The sequence below is a fragment of the Heptranchias perlo genome, chromosome X, assembly GCF_035084215.1.
Source record: "Heptranchias perlo isolate sHepPer1 chromosome X, sHepPer1.hap1, whole genome shotgun sequence".
NCBI lineage: Eukaryota > Metazoa > Chordata > Chondrichthyes > Hexanchiformes > Hexanchidae > Heptranchias > Heptranchias perlo.
Genome location: NC_090370.1, coordinates 4,634,698 through 4,649,331, shown reverse-complemented (window position 1 = coordinate 4,649,331; position 14,634 = coordinate 4,634,698). Strand labels below are relative to the sequence as shown.

At 41.2% G+C, this 14,634-nt stretch overlaps 2 protein-coding genes across 11 annotated transcripts in view; both read left to right on the top strand.

Moving 5' to 3' along the window:
• The window catches only part of LOC137307197 (zinc finger CCCH domain-containing protein 10-like), an 80,644-nt gene that overhangs the window by 31,217 nt on the left and 34,793 nt on the right, over positions 1–14,634 (top strand). For 2 of the 10 annotated variants that reach the window (XM_067976579.1, XM_067976578.1), the window contains exon 1: positions 926–1,039. The exons of 4 other annotated variants lie outside the window; for them this stretch is intronic. The gene's annotated coding sequence lies outside the window, so the exon portion shown is untranslated. Of the gene's footprint in view, positions 1–816; positions 1,055–14,634 lie in introns of those variants that run through there. 4 more of the 10 variants (XR_010959065.1, XR_010959063.1, XM_067976583.1 and 1 more) reach the window with 4 other exon arrangements.
• On the top strand, positions 969–7,067 carry LOC137307198 (zinc finger CCCH domain-containing protein 10-like). Its single transcript, XM_067976585.1, has 2 exons — positions 969–1,058; positions 3,107–7,067. The coding sequence occupies exon 2, from the start codon at positions 3,155–3,157 to the stop codon at positions 3,833–3,835; it is 681 nt and encodes a 226-aa protein (XP_067832686.1). The 5' UTR covers positions 969–1,058; positions 3,107–3,154; the 3' UTR covers positions 3,836–7,067.

Genomic DNA, 14,634 nt, shown 5'->3' with positions numbered 1-14,634 from the left:
TTTAATGGTTGATATGAAATACCAATGGAAAATTATAATTAGTCCACAGTTTAGTATTATGGAATGGTAGGAATCTATGAACGAAGGTATAGTTTGTGACTTTGAAGGGGTCCTGTTCATTTCACTTGCAGTTAGGTGCAGCACATGGGAGGACTAGCTTGCTGTTCTGTGGCACTGAGGGAAGAGGTTTAACTTTCCCTACGCCACTGTGATCTTACCTGCATTGCTGTGTGAAGGCTAATTTCCTCCTAATAGGAGGGAAGAAAAATCAGTGAACCATTCTTGTTCACTTTTCCGCTCAGTGATTTGCGGGAGGCCTGGTAGTATGTTGTTTGTCTGTCTGCTTTGACCCGAGATGGCATGTGGCCCTACCACACCTTTAAATAAAGGCATTTGATAATCTTGTTAAAAATATAAAACATTGAAAATACTGACTCAAGTGTTGATTTTTAAAAGAACTAAATGAAGTGATAGACGCCACAGAACTGTCAACATGTTAAGAATGACCTTTTATAATCGGCAAGAGTGACACAGATTGCAGCTAGGTTTGCCACCATCCTATCTTAAATTGGGCTGCCAAAAGTTGTTAAAATAAAATTCAGTCTTTCCATTTTCATGTTTAATGCTGTGGAAGCATTAGTTACGATTACTAAATATTCGGAGAAAACATCAGAACTCAAGCCAGAATCCAAACGCTTGTTCAGATTTCAGACTTGTTGCAAAACCCATTTACATAGTGTGCTGTGTTTTCTAAAGTGACATCTGTCAAAATGTCACATTTTAAATCAAAATTGGTGATTCCCATTTAGCAGGTCTTGTTTGGTATTTACTAGCAACCGACTAGGCCTTTTAACATTTTCTGTTGCCGTCGAAGGCGTTCGTGTTACGCCTTTTTAGTCTGGAGTCCCTCTTGGCTGGGAGGACCTGGTTTGATGCTCTTTGTCGTGAAGTTACTCTTGACTGGGAGGACCTGCGTTGAGCCTCTTTGTGTCGGAGCTGTGAGGGAAGGAGCTGAGTTAAGCTGAGCTGAGCTGTATAGGTAAACCCATCCCTGGTTTGTGAGTTTTAATATATGTTAAAGTTTCGGGCTCGGTGGGAATATTCTGAGATTTTAATGTGTACACACTGTACGGAGTGGATGCGGTTTTGTTTGTGGGCCGGGGGGTCATTTTAATTTGTAACAGGAAGTCTAGGCCTAAAGGCGCCATTACAGCCTGAAATCCTGGGAGCGCGTTTGAGAGCTTCCCGGTACAACAGCTGCAATCTGGAGGGACTGGGGCTGCGGTCACCGAGTCACATTGTTGAAAAATTTTGATTAAAGGTGGATTCAAGACAAAAGCAGCCGTCGAATAAAGTGCGTTCGTTGGGTGCGTGGCACGCAGGATAAAACGAGCTGCTTGTATGGGGGAGGGGAGGAGAATTCTGTTTAAAGATCTGCTTTATTTTTACATATCGAAATAATCCAATTAATTGCCTGTATTTAAATAGTCATTTTTCAAAAAAAATATTTGGGATGAGTTTAATCTTGTTTGAGACGGCAAGAATCGCAGTTCTTAGGCGCTAAGTCGCTCTTGTCTGGGAGGACCTGTTTGATGCTCGTTGGAGGAGTGAGTAAAGGAGCTGAACCGTGTATGTAAATATGTCCCTGTTTTATGTCTATTGTGTAACCGTTCCGACCCACTTTGTTAATTACTCCGACAGTTTAAATGTTCCAAGTGAGGGTTTAATTCCGTGTTCGTGTGTATGGCATTTGTTTCATGCAGCAGAAAGTTGAGGCCTAGCAGCGTTGTAGTCTGGAAAGCTGTGTGGAAAATGGATGTGTACAATACAGGAAGTATAAAAAAATACTATAACTCAGATATGGGAAGTGCAGGAATTGATGGAAATGTCACATACACTGAAGAATTTAATACATTTTTAGTATTGCAGTATGAATCAGTAAAAGATAGTGAAAATCCTCTGTTTTAATGGAACAAAATAGTATGCAGAATTAAACTTTGGTAAAAAGCCAAATTTCTTGCAAGCATGGTGACCAGAGTCTGGCTTTCCTTGCTGCTGGATGTATTCTGTCCAGATGTACCTGGAGCAGCTCCATAGGAAACAGAAGAAGCCATGATTTCATGCCAGCCTGAGAACCATTCTGCCACAGCCTAATGAAACTTTGCCATCGGTTGGCAAGTCTGCATCCCCAGCTGGTGGTGTGGTTTTCTGAGGTCAGTTGGCTCTCAGACCAGCGGCCCAAGTTGTGCCTACTGCTGATTCCCATGGAATCACAAGATATTCCCAATTATTATCACTAGAGAGCTTGACCGTGAGGGAGACCTGGACTTGATAGTCTTCATATTGATGAGATACTTCCACCTTTTTTACTAAAATGTTGAGTTTTGCATCATCTATAAAGTGGGTAGTGCTTTGAACAGACTTCTCCTTTAAGGCTGTGTTACTTATTTTCTTTTAAATTGTTCTGCCATGTAAGTTTTTAAAAGAAAAAATCCTGCAATATTGGGAGGACCATGTGCTTCCTGGGCTGGTGGATATCGTTTTTGAGAAGTTGGGAGTTGCAGACTGGCCCAGGGTGACTTCACAGTTTTCCTTGCTGTAGAAGTGTGCTTACCCTTGGCGCAGTGGTACAGCTGGGATTGGTAACTTGTATGGAGGACTGTCATTATGAACTAGTCTGTGGCACCATTTGTTTGGAGATCTATATTACCTTTTTAAGAGTACGTTTTAGCATTTAGCTGTTTTAAACTTGTCCTTTGAAAGGAGTACATCAGCGCACCAGGAATTAATTTGTTCTGGCATGGCCCATATAATAGAAAAAAGCTATAATTTGGAAGACTTCATGGACAACCACAATGCAGAGCAGTGTGTATTTGGTTTTTGCGCACAGCACACTTGTGGATCTGACTGATTCAATTGTCAGTTCTGTGTTTTTTCACTTGTGCAAACAAAAATACTATCTCAGACTTCTTCAATGCTAACTGTCACTTGATAATGTTGCTACTGCGACTACTCTGAATTCAATGTTTTATGGAATGCGCAATAGTTACTTTGTAAATGAATCGCTCATTCTCTGTAAAGACCTGCCTTTTTTTTTCTTTTGCAGTTGCTTGTGTAGCGCCTTGGCTAAACAGCGCAGAAATAATCTATAAAAATGCCAGATAACGGCACCGAGGAGGCTGGCCCCAGTACTGATGATATTTGCCGTGACTTCCTGCGCAACGTCTGCAACCGCGGTAAGCGCTGCAAGTTCCGCCACCCAGACGCTAATGAGATGTCCACCCTTGGCCTTTTATCTTCTGATCTACCCGTTAATAAAGGTGAGATTCCGATCTGCCACGACTATCAGAAGGGTGACTGTCAAAGAGGGCCCAAATGTAAGTTCCTGCACGTAAAGCGCGACGAGTACGGTTATGAAAACCAAGGTATGGCGCACAGCCAAGTGTTTTCTCCCTTGGCACGCAGATATGACCGCTATGATGACCTCTACTCTAGAGGTTATGATGCTGACCACTACGATGGCTACGACACCCACATGAAGAGGAGAAGGATGGAGGGCATGGGGTTTGAAGTATACGACTACGGCATGCAGAATCCAGGCGCAGCTGACTACCGGTTTCTGAAGGAAGAGAATCTCATGCTGCAAAAGCGCGTTGAGGATCTCCAAAAACAGGTGTCAAACCTGATGGCCACCAATGAGCTCCTCCTGGAGCAGAATGCAAATCTCCGCAACCAAGTGAAGATGGGAATGATGACTCCCATGACCCCCATGACCTCCATGACACCTATGACCCCCACAGCCACTGCAACAGCTGGGAGATTCACCACCCAGTGACATTGGAGTTGATCACCTGAAAGAGGTGTGACTCAACTCCTTAAATATTTGTTTGTCACTTCAGTATACTAATAAAGAAACCTATGTAGTTTGTCAGATCTGAGAAGGTTGTGCTGGGACTCTGCTTTACAGATGCAAATTTACAAATTGACCTATAAGACCACAAGCTCAATTGATACAAGGCAGTTTTACCATACCACTACCTTGAATTTATAAATTGAAAAAAAAGGTGGTTATCTGTAGCTCGAGTACCTTCGGGTCAATTGGCTGTGATACCCTTTCCAATATTGGGTGGGTGGGGGTGAAGTAAGAGAACAATATCAAAAATTCTGATTTTTTTTTTCATGATTATACCTGTATTCCCTGTGGTGAACACTTTAGCCACTTTGTATTATTTGGACCCCTGCCCCCAAAAAAAATTTTTTTTAAAAAGTAAGGGAGAACCTTGAAAATATTTATCCAACATGTGGGAGAAAGTTGAGTTATAATCCAGTGTTGGGTTTAGGCAATTTTCCAAGCGATATATTGTGAAAATATTATGCCCATTGACTGAATTATGGCCATATGATGTGCACAGATTTGAGAGTATCTGGTCACCTCTCACTGTTTCACGCATTTTGCTTCTCTGAAAACCTGCTTGTGTTGCAAGACTTAGACACATGCCAGATTTGTCTTTGGCAAAACATAGTGGCAGAAACAGATGTGAATTCAGTGGCAAAATTGGCCACTAGTTGAGCCACCTGTACTGCAAAGCTTTCCAGTGTGTGTGTGTGTGTGTATATATATATATATATTATGAGATACCTTGGTATGTGTTGCAAGCTGTAACAGTCTTGGATACTGAAGGCTGTATAAGTCTAGATAAATTTTACTGTCCTGATTTATTTTGTCATCTAAATCCCACAAATGGGGTACAGCCTTTAATACACCCCTAATCATCTTTTAATATATGTAGCTGCCTCCTATGTATCTATTATTCTGTATTTGACTGACTTTCGTGAGAACTAAGTCACTCATTTGCAGGCCAGCCGACTCTTAACTCGGAATGTGGCTCTAAAGTCACAGGAAATGAGGCATTTTTAATGCTGTACATAGTGGGTATTGTTGGGTTGGTGGTCCTTTGGTCTATGGAAATCTGTATTGTAGTAGGTTTTTTTTGCATTGGTGGGAATCCAGGACCACTGCATGGCATCTCATGCAGTCTTTCCTGTTACTTTTCTTGCATTGCTTTCTACTTTAAAACTCAATTTAAAATAGTTGAATGAGTGTAGATATTAGTTGCTATGTTTTCATTGGACTCCAGTGAACAGAGAATTCTGCCTGCTTTTAGTAATTCTCCAGCTACTGTGCATAAGTTTTAACTTTTTCTCCTCACTACTGTTCCCGTTGGAGGACAGGCATTTTGGTCCCAAGCCTCTGAAAATCCTGATCTTACACTGGCTGTTGGTTGCTGAAAATAAAGCCCACATAACCTTTTGATTCTCTTCTTCCCCTGTTTGAAGAAGCACCTGGTCTTCACTCAGCAGGTCCAATTGGGAATGATGGACACAGACTAGCCCCTACTGCTACTGTACTTCTAATTTCCCCTTGTCCACACTTCTCTTCCCCCCCCCCCCCCCCCCTGGAAAGGGCAGAGGCATATGCCTTTGCTCGAGCTCAAGGGATATAATTCAGCATTGTGTTGCGAAATGCAATTCAGTGCAGTACCACTAGGTATTAGTGATATATATGAAGCTAGTACTGCGGCTACCAGATACTTTCGGAATTCTTATAATCCAGGAATATTAATTATTTTAGTTATAACTGGTACACAGGGATGGATGAATCGTAGTTCGGTGTACAGTAGAATCCTGTGTGGTAGGTGGGACAAGATAAAATAGCTTATTCATCAGACTTGCATAAAAGACTTGCTTAAGTCAGTAATTTGTAACAGGACTTTGACAGGAATTTGCTTATTGCTGTATCTGATTTAAATTTGCATGGATTTGACTGTACAGCCTCTTTCAGTTCCTCAAACCACAGTGCTTGAGTATCACTGTTGCTATTGTAGTGGTTTTTTTTAGATTCTTGCACTGAAACATTGATACTATTTATAGTCATATCTGGCATCAGTGGTTTAGGATTCTGGCATTTATCTATCCCTCATTCTAGTATTTGTACGTACTACGTGAGTTTAGTTCTTTTCAAGTTAAAGCTTGGGGTCGGTATTTTAACAGTTAACATTTCCCCCCCCCACCCCACCCCACCCCACCCCACTATATTTACCTAAAATTTTGGGCACCACCCAAGCTAAAGTTAACTGTCTGGGGGCTGGGGCAGTTATTTGTCTTTGGATACTCATCAGTTATTGTTAACCCTTTCCAGTCAAATAAACCAGATGTGCGACAGTTTTTTTTCTGGTTAAAACTTCCAGACTAGAATGGTTACACCTCAGACATGTTTAAATATCTAGAAGGAAGGAAGCAGTCAGGTTTCTTGGAGTAATACCATAGTGAGATTGTTTCTTCACAACCTACACAGACTCAGTCATAATCATTCACACTCTTTTTGTACAAGGGAATTGTGATTGAAATAGGTTTAATGTGGCCAAAGTGAGGTCTGTACACCTGGTGAAAGTTAATGTTCCAGGAAAACATATGGGATTATCTTGCAGTACTGCGATAGTTAATAGTGTTCTCATTCTATCTGCCATTGATCTGAACTGCATTTTTGTTCCTTCAATTTGAATTCTGACTTTTACTACTGGTCTTGCTAACTCGTTTTAATTTTTTATTTCAGAATTGAATGTTTTTATGATTTATTACTGTGCTACCAAAATATGTTTTATTTCCTATATTGGACTTAATATGCAGTGAAGTGGTTATTAAAATGGAGTAATGAACACTTCAATTGTCTATATGGGCATGGCCAATAAAATCAAAAACCATCACTGCTATAGTTTCATCTTATGGGCTGGAAAGGTTTAATGGTACAGTATATGTATAATGTGTATATATTGATTGCTACATAGTTCTTTGCTATGGTTAATGCTTTTCTATGCGATTACATGTAGAATGTTCTTTCCCATGGTTAATCGTTCCACTGATGCAGACCTCCAGGACAACAGAACCTATACAGTCCTAAACTAAGTGTACTTTGTTTAATTGTAGACCTTTTAAAGCAAAAATGTGTTCACCTTCATTTCTATGGAAGTCTGTTGAGTGTATAACAATAAAGCAAATTTTCATTTGTGTATTGTTTTGTATTCCTTGTGTTTATAGTGCACACTTGAATAGATTACCTGCTTTGGGACTGGATGGTGCAGAGTTAAAATGCTGTCCTTTACTTCTGGGACATGAGTTTTAACTCAACTCAGCCCAAGCTAATATTGGAAAGTGGTTCTGAGCATATGGAGGTGGTAGCTCCTGTTGGATAAACTGCCAGTTTATGCTGTTGAACTGTTTAACTAACAGGAGGGAGAAAAAAGGTGGCTGTGGCAGTGATTTAAGGAAAGACTGTCACCTACTTTCCACCTTCCCTGCTACTTCTACCCTGACTGCAGTCAGTGATTTGATGTATTTTTTGTGACCTACCTAGGATGTCTTTTGTGTATGATTTAAAACATGTATAAATGATTTTTAAAATTAAACCATATGAAAGGATGTTCAGGAAGGTCCTATCTCAAAAAAGCATGGAACAGAAGCAGGTGAGTTGCCTGTCATTTTAAACTGGGGCAGTATCTTAAATATAAGTTCTATTTATTCAAATACAGGTTACTCCAGAGGACTGGAAAATAGCAAATGTGGTTCTAATTGTAAAAGAAAATCCCATGTCTGCCTATTCAATGCAGGAGGATTCAGTGAAATGTGGTCCTGCCCTTTCTTTACATTCACATACACACTTCCAGCAGGGTCATGAGATAGTGCTTGAGTGGGAACCCTGGTTTTTCTTTCCTTGCTCTAACCTGGGATGCTGAGGCCAATTGGGCCATTTCACCCCAGTTAAGATTAGCTAACTCAGTACAGACTGAGCATCATACTTAGGATCTCTGTAGTTTCTGGCTCCAGAGATAAACTCGCTGAGTTATTAGGAAGCCTGATTCTAACCTTTTATTAAAAGCATAATCTGGGAATTTGGGCCCTGGTAGATTAACATGTTAAATTGGAAAAATAGCTGAGTTTTATCTTCAGGGAAGAGATTTGGAAGCAGTAAATCTCTAGGCAAATAGGTTTGTAAAAAGCTAGATCATGCCTGGCAGATTTGTTGTTTTTTTCAGTGTATCAGAAGGTGTGGATATTTGACTTACAGAAAGCATTTGAGACATCAGGGAAGCCATGATGCTAGGGGCAATGATTATAAGTAGAGGGTGGTGCAGCACCAGGTTAGATATAGGCTTTTTACTTCTGGGACTTGGGCTTTGCCTGATTGTATGAAAGTCCCCTTGAGCCGCTGGGTGTGAGGGTCCGTTACAAATTGTTTTCATCCTTGGGTTGTGGGCATTTATTGCCCATCCTTAGATGTTAACTGAGTGGCCTGCTAAGCCACTTCAGAGGGCCGTTAAGTGTTAACCATGTTTGCATGGGATTGGAGTCACATATAGGCCAGACCGAGCAAGCATGACAGGTTTCTTTCCCTGAAGGACATGAATGAACCAGTTGGGTTTTTACGACAATCCGACAACTTCATGATACCAACTTTTAATTTCCAGATGTTCTAAAACTGAATTCAAATTTTCACTGCCATGGTGGGATTTGAATTCTAATTCTCCGGATTATTAGTCCAGGCCTTTTTCTAATCCAGTAACATAACCACTATGCCATTGTACCCACTTTATGAAATTAATATAAATAGTCTGAAACACGTTTGCCGTGGGAATTGACCTACAGCATAACCTGCCCTGAATTCAGCACGAAATGGATAATATCTCAAGCTACAGGATGGCTGGTATGGAGAATGTTTGCTGGTACAATCCGATTGATACAGAAAGATTGGTTTGGACAGAGAAGGGGAAGCTTTGCTCTGCATCTCACCATGCTATATCTGATCTGGAAGTGCTCAATGAGCGCCTGAAATGGAAAGTGTTCCATTCCCCAGCACACATCCCTTATCTTGAGCACAAAACTTTACAGTGGCACATTATTGATTTTTTTTTTTAGTTACATTTCTGAATCACTAGCACTATGAATATGGTTTTGTTTGAAAAATGCTAGGGAAATGGAGGAATATCTAATAATATTACCTTGTTGACTGGATGGGAGAGAGATGGAAATCGCCTGAGTAGGTCCTGTTCATGGAGCTGAACCAGCATTTTTTGCGCCTTCTTTCAGTGTACTGAAGAGTTACACATGAAGATGGAATACAGTTCAATTTCTAATTTCATTTTGGCATGCAGAGCAGAAATGTATGTAGTGTCAGAAATTGGTATTGGTGATACAGCAATTGATGCTGTGCAACAGAAGGGCAAGATAATGGGTTGTCTAATTTGTTCCTTTGTGTTTCTTCCAAATTGAAGTTTCAGCATTGAGATATCATCTCAGTGATGTTTTGGGTCATCCAGCAATTTGAATTAAACATGCTCCAGCATAAATCTGATTCCAGTTTTCTCAACTTGAAGCTTTTCATGGCAACTGAAAAGGATCTCCCTTTCCTTTTCTCCCTGCCTCCTAAAGGTTTGCTAGGTTGCAGTTCTACAAGTGCCAATCACCTTTCAGTACCTCTCCCAAATGGTCATTACTATGTGCGAGACTCAACAGTGGCCTGTAAACCTCAGTTGCTGACTGGATAAACTTACTCGGCCACTGGGAAAACAAAAAATGGCTGTTGCCTGCCGTAAAAATACAGCTTTGAAGAATATGAAGCTTGTTTCCGTTACTCCAGCCCTTGTTCTACAACATTAGTGTTAATGGGGACCAAGGACTCAATCAGTGCTGGAGCATAGCCTTAAAGTCCTCTGATGGAACTGGCACAGGAGTCTTGGGCTTATTCCTACTGCTGATGCAGGAATTTCTGATCTTAGCCTGTAGTTGCCCCTTCTGGTTCCAGGTAGGTCCATACATTGGAGGTTGATACCTCTGCTCTGACTGACCAGTATGGGCCAGAAACAGTTGATATTGGTATGGTGTCAAATTTGCCATCTCTAGGAGTTTTTCAGCTGAAATGCAGTCATCCCAAAGCTTGGATCACACAGCTGGAATTAATCCTAATAAGGAATTAGCATTCCATATAGCTGTTTTGACTAAACCTAGTTTGGTTTTAATTATTCTGTTGCATATCTTCTGGCCCAGTCCACTTTATTTGACGTACAGGTTGGTTTCTGATTCGGGATGAGCTGGATGAAGAAATGTTGATTTGCTTTTTGGCACTTGTCTGTGGGAATATCTCTGAGTTCAGTGCCCAAGTAGTTTCCATTTTGGACTTTCCCTTCAATGCTATTCCTGAAATCACAACTCCTTAATCCTGCACTTGGAATTATTTTCCTCTTTAGCCTCCTTTGTGATCTTCCATAAATTAGGCACGGAAGAGCTGTATTAATTCTCTGCTTCAGCTATGATGGATGAACCACAGGTGCAATGTTGTCATGAAAAATGTGCCATGATGCAAAATTGGAATGTAGAACGGTTCTTCTGGTGGTGGTTCTCAAACAAAATCAAAGCTACAAAATACTTTTATCATAGTGATACCATCTTCATGAAAATGTCAGCACTTAAGTCACCAATAAGCTGCTCACCACTCAGTTCAGGTTCCATCAGAACTCCTTGGCTTCAGACCTCATCTCTGCCTTGATCCAGATGTGCATCCAAGAGCTGAATGCCAGAGGAGAGGTGAGAGTAGCTGCCCTCAACATCAAGGCAGCATTCAACAGGGTATGGCATCAGGGAGCCCTAGCAAAATTGAAGTGGGATGTCGAGTGGTTACTCATACCTGATGCACATTTGTGGTGGTTGTTCTGTAGTTGTGATGACTGCCCATCATTGCAAGAGTTCTTCTGGGAAGTGTCATCGGCCCAATCATCTTCAGCTGCTTCATCAATGACCTTACCTCTGTCATAAGGCCAGGAGTGGGGCTGTTTGCTGATTATTCCACAGTGTACAACTCCTCTGGTAATGAAGTAGCCCATGCCAGCCTACAGCAGGGACTAGATAACATCTGGGCTTCAGCTGACAAGTGGTAAGCAATGACTGTCTGTCTTGAACAAGAGAAGCTTAGTCTTTATCCCCTTAACCTCCAATGATTCTGGCCATGTCACCCACCATGAACATCTTGGTGTCACCGTTGACTAGAAGCTGAAGTAGACCAATCATATCAACATTAGGGCTGCAAGAGTGGCTAACCTCCTGACTCCCTAAAGCCTCTCCACCATCTACAAGGCCCAACTCAGGAGTGTGTTGAAAAACTCACCACTGGGTGAAAATGATGGGTTGTAGCCGCAACAAAGCTCGCACTATCCAGCACAGAGCAGTGCCCTTGCCACTGGCCTCCATATCCAACACCGGCCCTCTGACTGCAGTATGTATGATCTACAGGAGGCACTGAGCACCCCTCTGGGACTTCTACCACTGAGAAGGACAAGATCACTTTCAAGTTCCTCTCCAAGATGCCCACTATTCTGACTTGAGGACATGTATTGTCTCTGGGTCAACATCCTGGAATTCCCTACTTAATAACATTGTGGGAGAACAAATACCACAAGGTCTGCAGCAGTTCAGGAAGGCTGACTACGTCAGGGCAACCAGAAATGGGCAATAAATGCTACCGTACCAGCGTTGCAAATATCCCAAAAAAAATTAAACATTGAAAGCATTTTGGGAAACAGCATCTAGCTCTGAAAGCTGTTGACCACCCGCTTACGGTAAAACATTTCTGTGTGGAGGTAATGAGACTCTTTATATTCTAAAAAAAACACTACATACAGTTATACACTTGGGCAACAAAGATGAAGTGTCAAGACTCCTAGCTCAGGAAACCCCTCAGTTGGCGAAGTAAAGAATAGATACCAAGCTTGGGGTTTGAAAGCCTTTAGATGTAGGAAAAAGGAATGAGGGAGGTAAGAAGTTCCATAGCTATGAGGTCCTGGGAAGGAACGAGGAGGAGTCTTGATCTCAATACAGTGAGGATAGAGAGAGAAACAATGTACAGGGTTACATAAATGGAATGAGAGATGACTGCATAAATAGAAAGATTACAACAGCAAAATAAAGTAACTGAGAGGGACTGAAGAGACCAGGAGGAACTTTTTTAAAGAACATTTTCATTGCCCCATTGAAGAATATGAAGATCAAGATATAGTGATTGCTGTGCACTGAGGACATGCATCTAAAAAGTGTTGAATGGAATATTCAGTAGTAGTGGATAAGATTGGGTGTTGAGCAGCTGAGGCGTTTGAAGACATAAAACTAGTAAGGCAGTAGGAGAATAGTATAACCCTATTATTTTAGATTGAAACCCATTTTTGTTCCAATTAATTATTAAGATTCTGCTGAGTTGCTGAAAGTGAGGCTGTCCAGAAAGTTCTTGTGTTCAAAGGAATCAATTTCTTGGATCAGAGAACAGGTTTGGGGCTAGGGAAGTTAATAGTCCTGTTCACATTATTTTGCTATGTTCCAAAACAATAGGTCACTAATGTATACTGAGCATGAGCTTTTTGAATTTAGGCTGGAAAAATAATCCCATGGACAGTTTGGTTGTAGAGACTCACGGAAGTCTGTACAAAAGTACTTCAAGGCCAATGCACAAGGAGTCAGTCACTGATCCAGCAAGCCTTATTGATCTGTTTTCATTAACCAAAATGTTATAATTTACTTTCTTAGAACATTCCCAGTGTCTGTTTACCTTGGATACCATCTAGGCTGGAGCATATACTGCAGTCTCCCCATATTAGAATATGGAGGTCAGTCAAGAACTAGGATAAACCTCAGTGGTGATCTTAGAGGATTCACGTAGGTTCAGGTTACTGATTTCTCTGCCGTCTTTTATTCTGGATCTTATTTATTAGTCTTTTTTTCAGGCCCTGATCAAAATCACAAGAAGCAGATAATACAACAAATAATTTTGATTGGTGATTTGATAAATCTCAATTTCAATTAAACTACCCCTGGATTTGATGCTGGTGACCAGTTGACGTTTTCTCAGCAGTTGCCTGCTCCTTCCACACAACCTGCTTTATGCGGTGACTGGACCATAGTGGTTTCCTTTGGATTCTTTTGTTTTCATTCAGCTCCAGTGCTTGAGTTTTACAGAATAGATATAAAGGAAAACAAATTAGTTGGAAGAACGAGAGAAAATACTTAAGAAAAGACACCATACTTAAGAAAAGACATACTTGCTCTCGAGGCAGTACAAAGAAGGTTCACTCGGTTAATCCCGAGGATGAGGGGGTGGACATATGAGGAGAGGTTGAGTAGATTGGAACTCTACTCATTGGAGTTCAGAAGAATGAGAGGCGATCTTATTGAAACATATAAGATTGTGAAGGGGCTTGATCGGGTGGATGCGGTAAGGATGTTCCCAAGGATGGGTGAAACTAGAACTAGGGGGCATAATCTTAGAATAAGGGGCTGCTCTTTCAAAACTGAGATGAGGAGAAACTTCTTCACTCAGAGGAATTTGCTGCCCCAGGAAGCTGTGGAAGCTACATCATTAAATAAATTTAAAACAGAAATAGACAGTTTCCTAGAAGTGAAGGGAATTAGGGGTTACGGGGAGCGGGCAGGAAATTGGACATGAATTTAGATTTGAGGTTAGGATCAGATCAGCCATGATCTTATTGAATGGCAGAGCAGGCTCGAGGGGCCGATTGGCCTACTCCTGCTCCTATTTCTTATGTTCTTATAAAATATACTGAACAATTTTGGTTGTGTGTTTTCATGTCATTCTGCACTCCTCCAGTGAGGATTCTACAGAAGAAGGAAGAAAGTGTGGAAAACTACAACACCTCAAGCTGAAAGCTATTATCTTTGCATGCAACCCTCTCTTATGTGAGTCTGTTGCACCTCTGCTTCTAAATGATTTTCCAGTGTATAGGTCCCTGTGATAGCCACAGCATTGCTAACCTCTGTTCTAAAACTGCTGCATTCAAGCAGAGCTAGGTTAGAATCCATAGGAAGTGAGGAGTTGGTATCATTGGTCCAGGAGCTTATATCTTGAGTTTAGCTGTTATCTTTTGATGTAGGCATTGGGGTAAGAACATAAGAAATAGCAGGAGTAGGCCATATGGCCTCTTGAGCCTGCTCTGCCATTCAATAAGATCATGGCTGACCTCAGCTCCACTTTCCTGCCTTATCCCTTGATTCCCTTGGTGTCCAAAAATCTATCAATCTTAATCTTGAGATCTTCAGTCTTGGGTCTTCAAGTCTAAGTTCCTGGTGAGAAATACAGCAGACCGTGGTCATGTTTTCAGCTGTGAGATGGAAGTACAGAAAATGGAAGTTTATTTTGACTTTCTCTGCATTTTTTTTCTATACCCTTCCTCTCCTGAAGCTGCGCCTAGGCATGAGTGTTGGTAAGCTATTGAATCATGAAGGCATCACTTGTTCTTGTATGCTTATCGTAAATGGCAATCAGGAGTGGAAACCCAGATCAGATTTTCCTCTCCCTAGCATGAGAATGAAGGCTGATAGCACCTCCAGTGGCACAACAACAGAGATTGGTTAACTCAGCAAAACGGGGACTAAACGCTGGAACTTCCTGGTCTGTATGGGTTAGTGCCATACCATGCTGTAAATAACTTATTGATTTAGTTAAGAGAAGATGGCGTTTAATTTATAATGCCAGATGGACAAGGATCAGGATTAATGATGTGGAATGTGCAATTTGCATCCACC